We start from the raw sequence: 18,787 nt of genomic DNA, 5'->3' as shown, positions 1-18,787 counted from the left end.
ATCATCACTTTGGAAATATAAGGAAAACAAATTCAGGTCCAGCTTTTTGAAACAGTTGCCATGTACTGATAAAATAACAGTGTATGTAATGAGATGTTTTCTCATGTATCTTCATTCTGGAGTGAAATTCTGACTGAATTTTGTGTCAGTCACTTCAATGGTTTGCTGCCAGGTCCTCCAAAGAGATCACTTGTCTCCTCAAAAGTTGGACTATAATACTATACTATTTAATTGAAGTGATCTAGATAATGTATTCTTCATCATCTACACAGAGATTTTACCGTTCAAATAATCCCAAACACCGACCGTAATGAAGTCTGAAGTTAGGTCTGCTTTGATTGTAGGGGATCAAACTGTCTGCAGCTGGTAAAGCTTGGCTCCTTTCTTCAGTAGGAAACCCTGTTCATTCAGAGAACTCACCAGACCTTCAAAATCCATCACCTAAATGAGTCAGCAGAGCAAACATAAAGGAATGCGTTTATAGGTGGATAGGTGATAATAACCTACACTCATACTTAAAACACACATAAAGGTTATCTATCCTTCCAATATTCCATTTATTCCAAATTACTATTTTCAAGAGAAACAAAAAACCCAAACATAATGTAAAATCAACCTGCATTTATGCAGGTTAGTACTCAGTAAACCATATTCTATACACTATGATGAGTTTATTAAATCAACATCAAACATATAATACTGCATGAAGCAGATTTATATTTATTAATATATTTTTTAGATTTAAATCTCTGAAGACAAATGATAGTGTGATGGAGCGACTCTGCACCTTTTAAGAATGAAACAAAAAGTCTTATGGACATTAACTATATCTTTTTTGGCAGTAGGGAACAATGCATGAGTAAAAAAAAACAAGGTAATCAGTTATGATGAGGGAGGGAAACATTACTTCTCCTTACTTATATTAATTCTTCTGATACAAAAGTGCCATTTTTAGGGAGAGAGAAAACGACATCTTGGTATTTGAGGAGTTTTTAAACTTTGTGTATGTGTATTTCAGTAGATCTGTATACTTTTCTCTCACCTTGATGTTCAGTCTGTCGGCCACAGATCGAAGCATCTGTAGGTCAAACTGCTTCTGACCGGTCCTCTGTGCTTGGGAGTGCAGTGCGTTGATCAGTCGTTTTGCTGCGCTGCGTTGACTCATGCCCGCTCCAAGCTGAGAACGCTCAAAGTCCAGATTACCCAGACCATCTGAATATGTATCAGCCAGACTGACAAAAAAAATCCCAGAGAGAAACAGTTCACATCTGACAGTTCTTACAAAGCCAGAGTTGCACAAGTAACACAAAATATTAGATGGAAAACAAGGACTACTAACATTGGAAGCTATAAATAAATTTGGATTTTTTTTGCTGCTGATGTTATCATTCTGCCTTAGTTTGGTCAAATTGCTTTAGCACAATAATTAGTCAACATAAAAATAATTTGAAATAAACTCTAAGCCATTTCATCAAGTAAACATGCAAAACAGCCTCCTCATACCTGCTTCTTAGATGAAAGGGTTTACTACTTTTTGCCATATTGTGTGATGAAAAACAAAATGTCTTCATATTTTAGGGGGTTTATCTGACAAATCAAGTCATCTTGAGCTTAAAGCGGACCTAGAGTGGTCCTGTTGCACATATATGTTAGTCATGGAGGTCTACTTACATACATTAACTTGTTTTTATGGTCAAAAACCTCCTAGTTGCTGTAAACGAGCCGATCCTCTTACGCTGTTCCTGAGTCGCGATATTTCAGAGTGAACTCTCACCCCCAGAAGACATTGTCTTGTGATTGGCCAATACTATTCAGCACATCCGCTCCCAGAAGCGCAGCGCCCCTTTCTGGAACGGTGGATGCACTGCTGCTCATTATCAAAACATTGTTTTAACAATGTTTAATAATAACTTTGTCACGACTCCCCGCCTCAGTCCCTTTTATGACTTTGACCCGAAGTCAGACCCAGAGTCAGAAGACACTGTCGCTCGTGAAACGCCTCCACAAAGGAAGTTATTCTTCTTCTGCGGTTCAATGTACGCAACCGGATGTGCCCGGACGAGTGCCCGGAGCAGGATGATCTGTTGTTCAGGAGAACCGTTGTTTACGTAAGCAGACCAGGTTTTTTCAGAGATCTCACTGAGCCTGAGATTACAATAAAACACAGCGTTCTCAGCAGTGGCTGAACTGTTTGTTTAGAACCTTTAGGGCTTCTTAAACAAGGTAATGACGCAGATACACACTAAAAAACAGCGTTCATTTGAACTTCCGGTCTAGGTCCGCTTTAAAGGAACTGTGGTGGGTATTTCATGGACCAAACTACTGACATAGTAATTGAGAAATAATCAACACATTTAAAAAAATTATGTCCATACATCAAAACACACAAAGGCTTCTGCATTATCACACCTGTTTTTCATGATCTCCACCACATCCTCAGCATCACTCTTGGTAGCTGTTTCTCTCAGGTCTAATCTGGCTCTAGCCTACACAAAAATCAACCAAATACATTAAGTTAGATATTTGCTTGCCCTGAAGTACAACAGAAAGAGCAGATTGTGATTCGTGCATATTACACAGTCTGTTGGATGATAGAGACAACTTACCTCAGATAATCTAATTAAGGACTCCAGTTGTCGTGTGGTGATGGGAGTGGCATCAGCAGAGTGAGCCTGAGCTCTGAGTGACAGGTAGAAGTCCTGAAGTATTTGTGCTGCTTCAGGAGAGAGCACAGGACGAACGTACTGACGAGCATAGCTGATGTACTTCCTTAACAAGCAGGCCGGAATGGCATCGACAGTTTCACCTGCAGGAACCTGGAAAATCACATTTAACCCTTAGAGATGGAGTTTTTTCCATTACTATGTTAAAATGTATACAGAGACTTTAAGAATGTGCAATAGAGGTGCCTTGTATCCTTTTTTTCAGCGCAAAATATAGGCAATCTGATGATTTTTTTTTCATTTTCATCAATTATATAAACACATCTGAGCCAAAAGTACTCGAAATGTTTAAAATCAGATTTGGAAACACGACACAGTTGAAAGTTGGCTTTTTTGTGACTTCCATACAACTAAAGCTACTCCCAGTTAAAAAAAAAAGCGATATAAAATGAATCATAACTTTGACTAAACAACAGATAAGACTGAAAAACACATTTTTAAAGCTGAATACGTGACATATAAACAAACACCCACAAGATGTTCATATAAGGAGTTGTGTATTATTCCCACGGCAATTTACCAAGGGTTCGCCTTCATCACAGATCCGTGCTGCATGAGCACCAAGGGTTAAAGCATAAAAACAATTTTTTTTTGGACTGATACAACTTCTCTTCAAATGGTCTTTTCTCACCTGCAAACGCTCAGACAGTGGCAGGTCTGAGTGTTCCAACAGGATGGAGGTGTCCAGCTGATTGTCAGTCCTGGTGACTATCGCACTGCTGGTCCGGCCTTTTCCCACCCTATTTGCCATGACATGCTCTGAAAGGCGTCGGTCATGTGACTCATCCGGGATGTCCAGGAGGAGGAAGACGACGTCAAAGCGAGAGAGGAGAGGTGAGCCCATTCTAAAGATAAGGTTAACCAACTGTAAGTTGAATTTATACAGATGTATGGTAAAAGAACGCATCAGTGACTGCCAAAACTAAGCTGACCTGCTGAAGAATCACAACATTCTATTTAGAACAAAAACCATCTTGGACTCAGTGCGCAATTATTAAAAAAAAAAAGTCTAAATAAAATATGCAAACCTACATCGCCCTATGTGAAAAGGTAATTGCCCCCTAAACCTAACAACTAATTGTGCCACCGTTAGCAGCAACAACTGCAATTAAGTGTTTGTGATTACTGGCAATGAGTCTTTCACATCGCTTTCACATCATGGACTTTGGCCCACTTGTCTTTGCAAAATTGTTTTAATTCAGCGATAGTGGAGGGTTTCTGAGCATGAACCGCCTTTTTAAGGCATCTCAACTGGATTAATGTCCGGACTTTGACTAGAACACTCCAAAACCTTCATTTTGTTTTCTTACGCCATTCAAAGGTGGACTTGTGTGGGTTCTCCTTCAGGATTTTTTGGTAGAGAGCAGAATTCATGGTTCTATCAATCACAGCAAGTCGTCCAGGTCCTGAAGCAGCAAAGCAGCCCCGGACCATCACACTACTACCACCATGTCTGACTGTGGGCATGATGTTGTTTTTATGAAATGCTATGTTACTTTTACACCAGATAATAAGGGCCAACTTCACTTTTTCTGACAGGTTCTATTTAAAGGTGCATTATGTAATAAATCTAAAGCAATTGGCCATAAAATCCTCCTATGTCACAGATGCTCAGGAATAATGTTCAAATAACAAACTGAACTCAACAACAAAAACAGTACAGCTAAAATATTTGCATTAAAAAAATTATTTTTCGGGCTGCAAATGTATGTTTATGTTTTGAAATTATGTTTTGGCATGAGGTGCTACCTACTGCCGTCTACCAATCAATCTACCAATTTTGAGGTGTGGTAACCTTAGTTTTTGGCCACATTGTTACAGACGGCGCCTTTAAGTGATCTCTTGATTCAATTGGTCTGGCATTAATCAGGCCTGGGTGTGGCAAAAAATGTGATTAACCACAGTTGCGTCATGATTTTACAAGGAGGGGGGCAATTCTTTTTTCACATAGGACCATGTAGGTTTGGATAGTTTTTTCCCTTAATAAATAAAATCATCACTTAAACAATGCATTTTGTGTTTACCTGGGTTGTCTTTGTCTAATATTTAAATTTGTTTGATCATTTGAAACATTTAAGTGCAAACGTGCAAAAAAATAAGAAATCAGCAAGGGGGCAAATACTTTTTCACAGCACTGTAGAATAGTGTGCACTGCTGTGCTTGCAAGCAATAGCTAAAACACAGTTCATTTACAGAGCAATTGCTGAACTAACTTACTTCAAATTTTCACACACAGTCTTGCATCTGTTATAATGTCCTCCTACAGGATTCGCCGCAGCTACAACTGATGTTCTGGCAGGAAGTGAGGAAACTATTCCGGCCTTTGCCAAACTCACTGACTGCTGCTCCATGGCTTCCAAAAGAGCCTGTTGCTGGTTGCCCAACTTATCAAACTCATCAATGCAGCACAAGCCTAAAGAGAACAAACAAAGAGAAGAAAGGGAAAATCTAACAATGAGGCCAGCAGAAGAAGACGGGAAAGATATACAGTATTAGATGGATGATACATGATACATGTTTTTTAAGCAGACTCTAACCTCCAGTCTGGAGATTAGAGAAAACACTGGGTGGACTATATCCACAGAGAGAAGGATACACTTTCAAACCATTGCTTGCACACTTTTTCCTACCTTGGTCAGCCAGCACCAAAGCTCCAGCCTCCAGAGCATAATCCCCTGTTCCTGCATCTCTGGATAAAGTCACTGTTAAACCTAAAAGAAAAAAGTAATACACTTTGGCATATCTTGTGAGCAAAAACATATATAAAATGCAATGCTGAGAGTAGTGCAGATAATTTACCTGAGGTGCTGGTACTGTTGCCACATACGTAAATTCCTCTGGGAGCCACATTACATACTGCCTACACAGAAGAAAACAGAAACAAGCAGTGCATATATGAATTTTAAGTGTTTACTTTATCACACGGAAACAGTTTTGAAGAGGCTATTAAAATTGTTCTGTTCAAAGTGCTTTGTGTACATCTTGTGACTTGTGTTACCTGTAACATCTGACTCTTTCCCAGTCCGGGGTCTCCCACCATCAAGATGTGTGGGTCTCCTCTGACTGGAACACTGTTCTTATCTGTGTGTTTCTGTCTGCCTCCAAACAAAGCCAATGCAAGTGCTGCTTTAACCAGCTACAAACACACAACAAAAGACAAAAAGTCCTGTTGATAAGGTGTGAATGGCATGGTTATATTAAACCACATCATAAGCATCATGTTGTGCAGAAAATACTGTTGATGTTCTTCATTTTGTTTAAGGTGCTTTGAAGCTTTGAAACAACTCACCAGATGACCATAGATGACAGGACACAAAGAGCTGAAAGAGGAAAATCAGTGTTTGATGATGATTTCTTATTATGGCCCAGACTATGGTTTTGGTGGTGAGTAAATTTTCTGCATCTATATAGCACTCTTTCAGTCTTGATGATCACTGAAAGCTGCTTATCACTGTAGTTTGTGTCATTCACCCATTTACAACCATTTACTCATTCAGACAGCGCAGCTATATGCAGCACGTTTTCTATCACACATCTTCTGGTTTTCATCATCTTTCATTTCTCAAGTTGGAACATAACTGAAAAAAAATGAGCCACAAAAAGTTTCAAAAGTATACTTCTAAAAAAACACGGCCGTTCAGCAGTTCTGTCACTTCTAACCCCCGCCCGCTACTGCTCTGCTGCTGTACACACTGTACAGACGTTATAGTTGACTGAGCCCATTTGGAGAGGAACGACACACCATACTGTACAAACTACATTAACTGTTTCTGTTGACACTAAACCGAGGCAGAATAATAACATCAACTACAACAAAAAAACAAGGTAATGCACTGTAACTTACATAAATGATAATACATTCAACAAACATATCTTGAGGAAATGGCTGGTTTTCATTTTTCAAAGTAACTTTAGTCAATACAGAAAGGGCAGTAAAACATATTCGGATCACAATTTATATTGAGAATTGTGCTGTAAAAGTTTTCATCCTCAAATAGTGGGTCTTTTCACATAAAACAGTTTGGGTAAAACTGGTTCAGGTCATGTCAAATCTACATGTTGATGTGAGGCAAAATGCATTAACTCTTTATCAGTTAATAAGGCTGTAGGTAAGAAATATCTTACTGCACTATGAGCCTCAACAAGTGAGGTTGTGACTGAATCTCCTGGATGGCATACAGCTCCTTCAGGGTGAACTCCTCCCCCGCAGCATCAACGTCATTCGATCCTCTCGATCCCTGGCTTGACTTGGACTGCTGACCTACGCATATTGAAGAAATAACACCTTGTTGCTCTTCATGCTGTCTCAGAATTAGCTGCTCTGCATAAATGAAGTCCAAAACATATAATAATTTCAATAGAAGGAATACAGTACCTTTAGCATTACTGACTGAAGTTGCTTCAAGGTAGAGCAGGAACATGCATTGATCCTTATTCCCACGGGAACTACCTGCATTCAAAAGTATGATTTTTATGTACAGTATATGCCATGTTCGTGGTCACTGTGTTCATAACAAAATATACATTGATTATACTAATGTTATACATCACAAACTAGTGCAAACCGCTTACCTTAGAGTACAGTATATGTACTTCAAAGCTACAGTGCACAACTTGGTGGATGGTTTTGTAGAAGCTGATATCATTATTCTGCTTCTTTGGTTTTCATGAATAGAAAAAATGTCCTTCATCTTAAAACAGGCTCTGTCAAGCAAAGACTAAGGGAGCGTTTTTGTGAACAGCCACAGCACGTGGGCGAGTGGGATGAAGTTCTGGGTCGTGTTTTGCATGTGTTTGTCCATGTGACACAATTCCGTCATCTGCCCGTTTTTTACATTGATCTTCACGTGTGCAGATTAATCTTCATATGGTCACTATGCAGATTAATCCGCACAAACCTTCAGCTTGATTGCAAAAGACACTAGGTAGCAGATGGTAACCATTGAAGCATAAAGCAGGAGGTTAGATGACGGAGTCTGCTTGTACCCAGACATATACAAGTCAGTGCTGTCACCACTGTTTGAATGGAATATGAAATGGAGTATGCATGCACTAAAGTTTGTTTACCATCACTGGTGTCTGACTATTCCTGTCACAGTAACTGTGTCTCCAGGGACGCAGCTATCCCAGAGGTCTGAGGTCAGGTGATACTTGTATGCATAAACATGAAGCAGCTCTCCACAGACATGGAATGTAGTAAGTATGATCTGTGCTTATCAATGTTTTCATATGAAAACCTTTTGTAGCCTTCTCGTGCCAACTTCACAATGTTGCTGTTGCATTACTTTGTGCAACACGGGAATGTCGACGGGTGATATGAGATCTAACCACCTCAATATTGAGAAACACACAGAGTTACTGTATGTGGAGCAGATAGACTCAGTCAGCATTGTGTGAATTCCACAACAATTCACAACAATAGTATAAAGATAATGGACATCTGTTTTTATTCAAAAAGTAATGCACCAAAGTTTGTTTGCTTACCATCATTTGTGACTCTGACTATTCCTGTTACAGTAACTGAGTCTCCAGGGACACAGCTGTCACAGAGGTCGGAGGTCAGTTGACATTCGACGGTGCGTGGGATTCGTCCAGTCTCTCTTTGTTCTCCACCCATCAACTCCTGAACCCTGATGTCGGGGAAAAAAAACACCATATGGTGACTCGGGAAATGTGCTTTTACATATCAGAATATAGTATATCTTGAGAAAAGACAAACACACAATGTACCTCTGTGCCAAATCCCACCATAGTTTTCCACTGCTAGTTGTTCACTTACAAAAAGTGTACATGATTTACTTACTTGATGATCTGCCAATCTACTGTGTGTGTAAGAGGAGAACTGCGGCAGGGGAAGAAGGAACGACTGCGACAGTCCGGCTGGATACACTAGACAAAAAAAGATATTTCAATATTATAATAAAATAATAATAATCATATACATACTCGAGGAGATTATATGACTACAAAATTAATTGCATACTTTGGTAGGTATAACATATTTCCCATGCTGCAGTGGCAGAGACAGTGTGTGGGAGCTCTGGCATCTGAAAGCCATCCTGGTACAAAGAGGTCTGACATTGCTCACTCTGACCACCGTTCCCTTCACACACACCAGTCGCCCAAACACACTGGCACGCAATGTCCGCAATGGGGTCAGCGGTTCATAGTTGTACAGCCTGTGGATAATAAACACAAACAATAATCATCGTACAATCAATGTCTATAGTTGAAGAGGTGTCTCAAAAGGACATTTTGCATCACTGTGTGTGTGCGCGCATTACCTTGCACTAATATGAGGGATGTTGATAATTGGTGAAGCAACAGGAAGCTCTTCGCCTTGCAACTCAGCAGCCTGTTTCTCCAAATCTACAGTCAACACCTGACACACACACGCACACACTTTTTTCAAGCCTTTTGAAGAGAAGTTAAAGGAACATACAATATAATGAAATTGCATTTTAAATTAGATTTTCTTTTAGTGGTATTATCCAAGAGTAACATTATCAATTTGATAATTTTGTTCAGAATGTTTTTCATTGAATATTAATCAATTTCAAATGTTTATGAAATGTTACATTACTTAAATAAACAATTTATTTAAAATATTTTGATACACTATTTGCTGAGGCCTTGGGATTGAACAAAATGTAACTTGTTTTTATTTGTTTTACTTTGTTGCCTAATTGGGTTTTGAAACCAAGGTTGTGTTTGCAGAATGTTCATCTGATTTGGTACCGTTTTGCTGTGCTTTTAACGTTGTGTTGCTGTTTGTGTTGATTGTTTGTGTGTGTGTGTGTGTGTGTGTGTGTACCTGGTGAATGGCCAATCCCAAACAGTTCAGTATCAACTCTGGCTGTTCCTTCAGCTCTGTCATTAGGTCAGGAAGGGCTTTATGCACGATCTTGTCTCTGATCAAGTCTGCATAATCCACCAAAACACTCCCATGACGCTCAATCTCATCCTGTATACAAATAAATACTCCTTTAACTGGCATGTGACATTCAGCAAATATGAAGGCAAGTAAATAAAAAGTTATATTGGGAAGAGATAATCCTGACAGTCCACTGATTAAAGTGAATGTTACAGAAACAAACAAACCGACTAACCTTGTCATACAGGTGAATCTTGGAAGTGAAATATTTCTCAAAAACTTTTATCTTCTCCACACTAGGTGAGCTCACTATGAAGCCTGCACATAAAAGCAGAACATTTAAGACACAACAGAAGCTACATCATCACAGCCATTATACACAACCTGTATCATCATGTTAAACAGAGCAACATGTGTACCTTCAGTGAAGTACAGTAGCCATCCTTTGTATGGACACAATGCATCGAGAGTAGTTTGACACAGAGCTGAAAGAGAGTGAGAGAGATACAAAGAGAAAAAGAAAGAGAGACATTTGTATGTCAGGAACATACATTTAAAATTAATGTTCCATGAGCTAAAATGTTATATATTGTTACAATTATTAGTACATTTTTATTTAATTTTCTCATTTATTAGAGAGAATTTCCCCACTTTGCATTCTTCTTTTCTGTTCCTAACAATAGCAAATGCATAATAGATAGACTTACCTCTTTGAGAGCTGGAGGTATTGTTTGATACTCCTCCTCCAACTGAACCTCTTCCTCCTCCCGAGCCTCCTCTCCAACCACCACACCGTGCTCCTCCTCTCCATCCTCCATTACCTCCTCCTCTCCATCCACCTCTCCACCCACTACGTCCTCCTCCTCTCCATCCTCCACTACTTCCTCCTCCTCCTCTCCATCCGCCACCACCACCACCACCTCCTCTCCATCCTCCATTTCCACCTCTCCACGAGCCTCTACTGGATTCCTCTCCACTCATAGTTTCCTTTAAATAAAGCAAGAAAGATCATAAATGTAAGTAGTGTAAGTGACCAGCAACAACAAAGTACCTTTTTTCATCTTAGTTTTTTGCAAGTTCTATCATTCACCTATAAAAGCTAACTGATACCGACTGTATAAGGTGTTGGACAGTAATTTCTGTCATCGTACATGAACAGTCAGTGAGCATGTATGCATAACAGAGATAATGAAAAAAACTTGATCCTCTTAGGGTAACTTAAAAGGTGACATCTAAAGATAGATAACAAGTGCAGCATCAACATAGCGTATTTACATTTTGAATATTCAAATTGAACAACGGCCATTATCCTTAGTGTAACTGCTCATTCAAATGTACTTTCTGCCAAAGTAAAATGCACAGCTTCACTCATTTCCACAATGAAGAAAGCCTGAAAACACAGGAATTAAATGTTACCATACTTATTAGAAAACAGGGCATCATTTCGGGACATGAAAGCAATTACAAAAGCCGAGGTTTATTCCCGTAAAAATATGAACTTATCCACACGACGCTGAAGTTAGGAGTTAGCAGAAGTTAGCATGTCCCTGAATAAGCTATTAGCTAACGTGATACCAGCTATCGAAGAGATTCCACGACACTGTTCAAGTTAAAGCGTATACGATTACTGGCGGCGTGTACAAACCTGCTTCGTCCAAAGTTTAATAGTTTGTCACTTAAGACAAACAAACGTTTGATAAGTTAACTTGAAATGCTGTCCCAAAAACTCAAGGCATTAATGTTTACATCAGCCAAACTGTCAAAGTTCCCTCCACTCGTAACGAAGCTTCTTCTGCTGCTGCTTTTGGTTGCAGCACATTGGACTCTTAGGTTATTGACTGCCACCCAGTGGTCACCATCGCTACTACACGCACTGACGAGAGCAAGTTAGCCTCGGAGCAAATAAATAAATGAATACAGACAGACACATAAAAAGTCACATAAGTTCATATTCTCCTGTATAAATAATAAATAATAATACATAAATCTTTTTTAACTTAATTATCATAGCACGGTACCGTTTTAACTACATGCTTTTACATAGTGAAATTATGTGGCAAAGAAATCTTTGACACAGTCACACACAGTCGTCTGCTGCCATCATCTGGACATTTTATGTATTGGCACAATAGAGAATGAAGAAGTTGATGAGAGAGAGCTCTGACGGTCAGACAGGCAGGGAGTTGAGGGACACTGTATCTTACAGTTTTTCTCAGTCGCTTTGGTGCTTTCCTCAGATCAGAATTAAAATTCTCATAACTATTAGTTCAACCTCCACAACATTTAGTCATCTGTGCACATAATAGAAGCACTTTCTCCTTCCTCTGAACACGTTGCTTTCATACAATTCGCTGCTGTTTTATAACATTATCATTTGCTTATGTCATGTCAGTCAAAATGAACTATACTCATGGATGCTGAATAGTCGTTCCCAATAAAACTAAAAGTCTTCATTTCATTGCTTGAGTCATTCCATACAAAACTGTTGAACTTGTTATCAAATTCTCTCAAGTAAATGTTTATACCTTTCTTTCTTTATCATTTTTTCCTGGAAATGTCTCCTAAATTGAACAATTGCTCTCAGGTGAACTTCAGATTTCACTCATGAGGAGATGTGTGAAATATTAGTTGTAACCAATGACAAGACACTTGTTCACAGTCACTCAGGGATGAATCCCATGAACCCTCACTTGGCAACCATATACAGTATGAACCAAGCAGGACATAGTGTGTACCATTTCTACAATTCTGTGACACAGAAATGGAAGGTCAGCATCACGGAAGAGGGGTGAGGATGTGGGGAGGAAGAGGAAGGGGACAAAACAGGGGAAGAGGGAGAAGAGACCATATACAGAGGCAGATTCCTAATGAAATAAGAGCTACAGTTGTGGACCATGTTGTCAATCACAGCCTCATGACAAAGCCATTTGACTATTGCTTTTGAAGAATGGACTTTCCATTATGAGCAAATGACATGCTTTTGCAGGTTATCCGCTAGGTTTTGCAGTTTGCAACTGTAATTATTTGACACTTGAAGACTGATTTCAGTCATCACACGCAGTCGTCTGCTGCCATCTTCTGGACATTTGATGTATTGGCACAATAGAGAATGAAGACGTACAGATGAGAAAGAGCTCTGATGGTCAGACAGGCAGGGAGATGAGGGACACTGTAATCTTAACGCAAATGAATGAATGAATGAATGAATTAATTAATTAATTAATTAATTAATTAAACACAGAGACAAAAAAGGGGACAAAGTCATACAAAACAGCATGAAAGACAAAAGACCCAGGAAAAGGCACAAAATGGATGGCTGGATGTATGCATAGATAGATAGATAGATAGATAGATAGATAGATAGATAGATAGATAGATAGATAGATAGATAGATAGATAGATAGATAGATAGATAGATAGATAGATAGATGCACAGCAGTGGTAGTGTTTCTACAACAGCCCAAAAAGGGCAAACCACTCAGAGCATGCATTTTGCATTTTGAAGCACAAGTTTGTTATGCAAATGAAGAAAAATGGCTCTGACTTCATAACCCCAATGCATCACACAGACACACACTCAACCACACACAAAGGAAGATTGATATTGGAGCAGGATGTTGGTAAGGTCAACAGTTCTTAGCAGACTAAGATATAACGATAGAGTGAGAAATAAAGAAATATGACTCCCATTCTGCCCAATCATTATCGTCGTAACACTGAGAAATGAAAAGTGTGTTCTGAGTCATTTCTTCACACTCTCACTGATTCCATCTTTGTGATGATAACTGGAGCAGCAGTGTGGAGAGAGATGTAGGAACTCAAGTGCGAGGAGCCGCCATAATCACCGCACAGAGAGATGGATGTACAGGCCACACGATGAGAGGAGAAGCGGCGAGGCGTTCAGCTCCACTTGATCATTCGACAGCAAGTATCTCACCGACTCTGTGTCAACTCAAGGTGGGTTAGCAAACAAGAGGAGATTAATATATGCCCAAAGTTAAGTAGAGGATGAATCATTGCTGCTGGGTTTTGACAGGACGAGCATGTCAACGGTTTGTGTGTCAGGGAGTGTACAGAGTTATTTTCCCAGCAGTCCTCCTCTGTTACAGTCTCTCTGTTTCTCTTCCTGACCTGTTTTTACTGACGCCTCCTCTCAATGATTCAATCAGTTTCTCCTCTGGAGTTCCACTGTGCCACGGCACTGATCCATAAAGTGACCATGAATGTGTTTGTTTCTTTGTTTTTTTTCTCTCTATATAAACCCCCCCACTGACTGAGAGGAGGGTAATGATTTACACCAGATATTCAGTTTTGTTGTGTTCCAGATGTCCCGCTGGTTCTGTCTGCAGGCACCAGCAGTACATCAGTGCTGAAGTGTCAGTCACAGCTGGGCACAACATAAGCAAAGCTTTAGTTTGTACTTTGTTTTTTGTGCAATAAAGTTATGGCAACAGGTGTGGAACATGGCAAAACAATCATAAAACGGACAAATAACTCATAGAAATTCTTAAATAATTTGGTATAAGCAATATATCAATTCCATACCATTATTCAATTTCATGCTGGAGTGGATTCATGCGTGTTCGCCTGGTCATGTCTGTTCCTGAGATGGCCATAACTCAGCTTAACACCTATATGCAGATTGACCTGTGTATCCTCTCTTGTTTATTAAGTGCTCAGATGCCTAAAGAGACTCTCTGAGTTTGACCTCATCATCAGATAAGTATAGGAAAAAGAAGTATACGTGTGGGATGGACTGCAATTTGAACAGAGAGAAATTAATTGTAAAAATGTAATACACTTTAAGGGTGTGTGAGATGATGATGGTCAGTATGCTTTGTTTAGTGATCTTTTTTTCCACATATGCTCTACATCTATAACATATTTTATATTGTCTGCACTCTAACAAGATTTATTTATTTTTGTCTTACATTTCTATGACATTGAGAATAGAGTATCTCTCTTGAGTGGTGTTTAAAAAAAATCTGTAATGTAAATCCAAGAACCAAGGTAACAGAGCAGTGCTAAAAGGAGATCCCTCATCATCAAGAAGAACTGATTCCACAGATGACCAGCAGACAGGAGATACGGAGGCCATGTCTGTACTTCACCACACCACTAACTGTGTCTTCCAGAACATAAAAGAAACTCTTATCATGAACAGATGATCCACGACCCACAGCAATCCACAGACATACTTCAAATTTTTCCTGCAGTCCTGCAGAGTTGGTGTTTGCACACACTGTGCACGGCCCTCTTAAACTCCTTGAAGAAAAATGATAACAGCAAACAACAAAACCTGTTAGATTACACCAACAAGTTTCATAGATTTTATGAGAAATTAAGCATCGGTTTAATAAAAATGCTAAGCACTGGAGTTTCAAACTAGGTGAAGTTTTGGATGTGCCCTATTCTTGGTTCGGTTATAGCGCCCCCTATGTCACTAAAGAAAAACTCACTGACCACAACTATGTTTTTCACACTCCTGATCATAAGCAAAGAAGTAGTATTTGCCATATTAACATGCTGAAGTCTTATTTAGAGATAATGTCTGTTCCGTTGTCTCATGTGACTGATGAGGTGTCTGGGATGGCGCTGTCCAGTGCTGAAGTGAATGACACTCAAGTTGATGTGACGCTGTCCAGTGCTGAAACTGGTGCTCAAAACCACTGAAGTTTCAACCATGCATGATGAGGGTGTTTCTGTCTTTTTCTACTGTGGCTGTTCAGGGGTTAAAAATTCTGATTTCTTGTCCTCACTTGATTTTTTTTTCTTGGCTGATTCTGAGCATTACATACATGCTAGATAATAGCATTGTAGAGCCAAGTTGTAGTCCTTGGAGCCCACCGTGTGTCCTTGCCAATAAATCTGATGGTACCGACAGATTCTGTATGTCACTAAACCAGAACGTTACCCGTTGCCTAGTTGACGATTGTGTAGACAGTCGGCAGTGCATGGCATTAAATGACACCATTTGGCACGTGTGGCACGTGCAGCTCCTGCTGCATTTCAATACCTACGAAAAACTGTTCTGTCAGAAAGCAAGGCATATCTAGATGACATTGCTGTTTACTCAGACAACTGGGATCATCACATTCAGCAACTGTGGGTGGTGTTTTGTAGACTGTGTGATGCCAATCTCACACTAAAACTTGCCAAGTGTGATTGACTATTCACAGCTATGACTATTTGGGGGTCGAGGACAAGTCAAGCAAGGCAAAAGAGGAGGCCATTCTCTCGTTTCCGCCTCCAGTTTTGAGATGGGAGCTGTGTTGTCTCTTGGGGATAGCAGAATAATATGGGAGTTTCAATAAAAACACTTCTGATTTGTCGAAGGGAGGCCGTAACATATTTCTGCTGTTGTGGCCCTGCTCACAGACTTGCTTAGTCCAAAAAGCAATTTCAAATGGTCTCTGAATTGTCAACATGCATTTGAGTCCATTAAAGTGTAGCTGAACACTGCCCCAGTTCTTGCAGTGTCTGTTTTTCCTTGGCCGCTCAAACTTTCAGCTGACACTAGTAATGTGGGGGTGAGAGCTGGAAGTGGCCTCCTGGTTTCTTTTTTTCTTTTTCTCAGACATTTAATGGCCAGCAACGGGTGTATTCTACTACTGAAAAAGAAACTCTTGCCTTGATCTTGGGCTTAACACATTTTTGAAGTTCATGTCAGCTCTGTTGGTGCCCCCACTGTTGCGTACATAGACCACAATCCTTTGGTATTTATTCAACAGATGCTGAACACCAAACCAGAGACTGGTGAGATGGCCATTCTTTTTACAAGCCTTTAACATGGAAGTCGGGCATGTCAAGGGTATAGATAATGTCCTGGATGACACGTTGACGTTGCTGTTGATTGTTTTTGTGTGTGTGTGAATGACTTTGTTTTTCTCTCCCTTTATTTAGCCTATAGTGTGGGGGTGTTGCGTGTAGCTGCATGCTTTCTCTCTCTACCTCCTCTCCGCCTCTCCTCTCCACTCATCTGTGTGGAAGGAGATGGCGTCATCCCATTTCATAATTCCTAAGTATATACATAGGTTGGAGATTACCGGCAGTCCTGTTATCGGGTTTGTTTTTGAATTTATGTTTGGTTAGGTTCTGGGGTCAAGCTGGGTCCAAACCTTAAACTTGCTGCTACCCACCTTTTATGACTTTTTACCAGGTTCTCCAACCTTTTTCATTTGTGCACTTTGTTGTTGAATAATGACATCATTTTGTTAATACAATTATTATTAGTTTTAACTTGTGATGTATATTTGTTCGGTCTCCTATTGAACCTTTTCTGATTTGTCTAATGGAGGATGAATTCATTTATTTAGACAACCTCACCATAGTCCCTTAACCGTAACTTTAACCAAAGCCTCAGAAATTATCTTCTCCCTCATAAGGATCCGGTTTTGGTTCCCATTAGGAACTGCTTCTCCTGAATAAGTGTCTTTCATTGTAGAAAATACATTTTTTTACTGGGCTTTTTTTGACCCTATGAAATATGTTTTGGGAGATTCTGGATCATTTCCAGGGCAATGTTATCAAATGTTGAGTAATACCTTATTTTTATATATATTATATAAATATATATTATATTATATTTTCATAAATCAATATATGAATTAAAGACTTCAATTACTTTTTAATGCCATTAAGAATTAACTGCACTACCACAATAATTAAAATGATACAACGAAGAAAAATACATGCTTACTAGTCCCATAGTGTCAATAGATGTCCATTCCTTTTTCAGGAATTAAAGTTTAAAGTCTTTGACAGCTTTTCAAGGGAGGGCCAGCTGTAGTCACTGTTTCAGTAAAGTTGACTGGTTAATGTGGGCCTGTTTGTACCTCATTCAGTATGACTTGACATATTTTATATCTAAGCTACTCCTTGTTCTGTGAAAAGTCAGTTAGCATAGCTTTGCTTGCTGCTCTGGCAAACAATGCTGAGGGTGCGTGTAGGAGTGAGGAGCTGGAGTTGTGTGTGCTGATGCCGAGCTGTCCGTTTTTAGCTCAGGCTTTGCAAAAGTTAACTGTCTATTTTATAGGGGCATTAAAAAGCACCTTGCAAATTTCAGATATCTCAAGGGCATTTTGCCCAAAATCCCTGCTAGTTTCTGACCATGATGTCTGCACCAAAAACGTTCCTAAAGTAGCAACAAAAACAGACACACACAGGCATGCATGCACGCACATAGAGTTGACATAGATGTAGAAATGACAACCAATACACACAATTTGGAAAAAGCTGTTGAGGCAATTTGCTGCTGAGCCCTGCTGACATTTCCATCTAGTTGCATCAGTTGTTATCTGAGAGTAGCATATGCACGACGACACCAGCAGTGAAAGCCAGAAACTGAAACCTTCACTCTGGTGAGAATGTCAAGGATCAAGCTAGTTTTTTATTTCTTTTCCTCCATCTCTGTGCAATTTGAGCACAAAATTACTCATCAGTCCCCCCCCCACCTCCTCCTAAATGTCTGTGTTTAAAGACAGAGAAGCACCGTCATCTCGCCTTTTCACTCTGAGCACTGAAATAGAGCAATCAATGACCTGTGTGGCCTCTGCCCCACCCCTTCTCTCTCTCTCGCTCAGTTCTTCTGTGAGAGACGGAAAAAAAGAACATTTATCAAGTTGTCTTGCCATTTTCCTTTTCACCATCCTTCATCACAGTTACACACACACTTTTGCATAAACTTTGCATATTAACGAACATGAACACGAACATGAACACTCACGGGAGAAGGACGCAACATACTAATAATGTTACATGTTTCTGTTCATGAAGCATCTGTTTTACTTCTGTCCAAGCCAAATGTTATCTGTCACCGGCCCTGGTGACCAGTGAATATGTTATTTCATTGGCGGTTTATCTGAAGTAGTCAGATTTCACAGCAGTGGATAATAAGATCACTGAATGTAAGTTGTCCCATTAATGATGAACTATCACTCATTGGTGTTGCAGATGAGGGAAATTGATAATAAGCAGCACTTTTAATATTTATACATGTTCCACCAGAACTTTTGATAACTTGCTTTGCCAGATAGCCCCTCACATTAAACATGCTGCATCCATTTGAAGCTGACAGACTAATTGGACTATTGACTCTATACTGCCCCCACAATTGCTCTGTTTCGTCCGCCATTCTAAGCTCTCCTGTGATGTGCAAAAAGACGGAAAATAAATGAACGTAAGTATAGAC

At 39.6% G+C, this 18,787-nt stretch overlaps 1 protein-coding gene across 1 annotated transcript; it reads right to left on the bottom strand.

Moving 5' to 3' along the window:
* Positions 1-348: 348 nt before the first annotated feature.
* Positions 349-10,578, bottom strand: mcm8 (minichromosome maintenance 8 homologous recombination repair factor; the record flags this gene model as incomplete). Its single annotated transcript, XM_083897846.1, has 20 exons — positions 349-441; positions 1,043-1,232; positions 2,410-2,486; positions 2,607-2,816; positions 3,355-3,568; positions 4,941-5,136; positions 5,354-5,434; positions 5,523-5,583; positions 5,722-5,859; positions 6,013-6,043; positions 6,849-6,984; positions 7,099-7,173; positions 8,208-8,353; positions 8,527-8,612; positions 8,707-8,902; positions 9,008-9,105; positions 9,538-9,687; positions 9,833-9,915; positions 10,017-10,082; positions 10,305-10,578. The coding sequence occupies 20 exons, from the start codon at positions 10,576-10,578 to the stop codon at positions 349-351; spliced, it is 2,601 nt and encodes an 866-aa protein (XP_083753972.1).
* Between the last annotated feature and the right edge of the window lie 8,209 nt (positions 10,579-18,787).

This window comes from Microchirus variegatus, assembly GCF_963457635.1.
Source record: "Microchirus variegatus genome assembly, chromosome: 11".
NCBI lineage: Eukaryota > Metazoa > Chordata > Actinopteri > Pleuronectiformes > Soleidae > Microchirus > Microchirus variegatus.
Note: the sequence above shows the minus strand (reverse complement) of the source record. Positions and strands in the feature narration are given on the sequence as shown.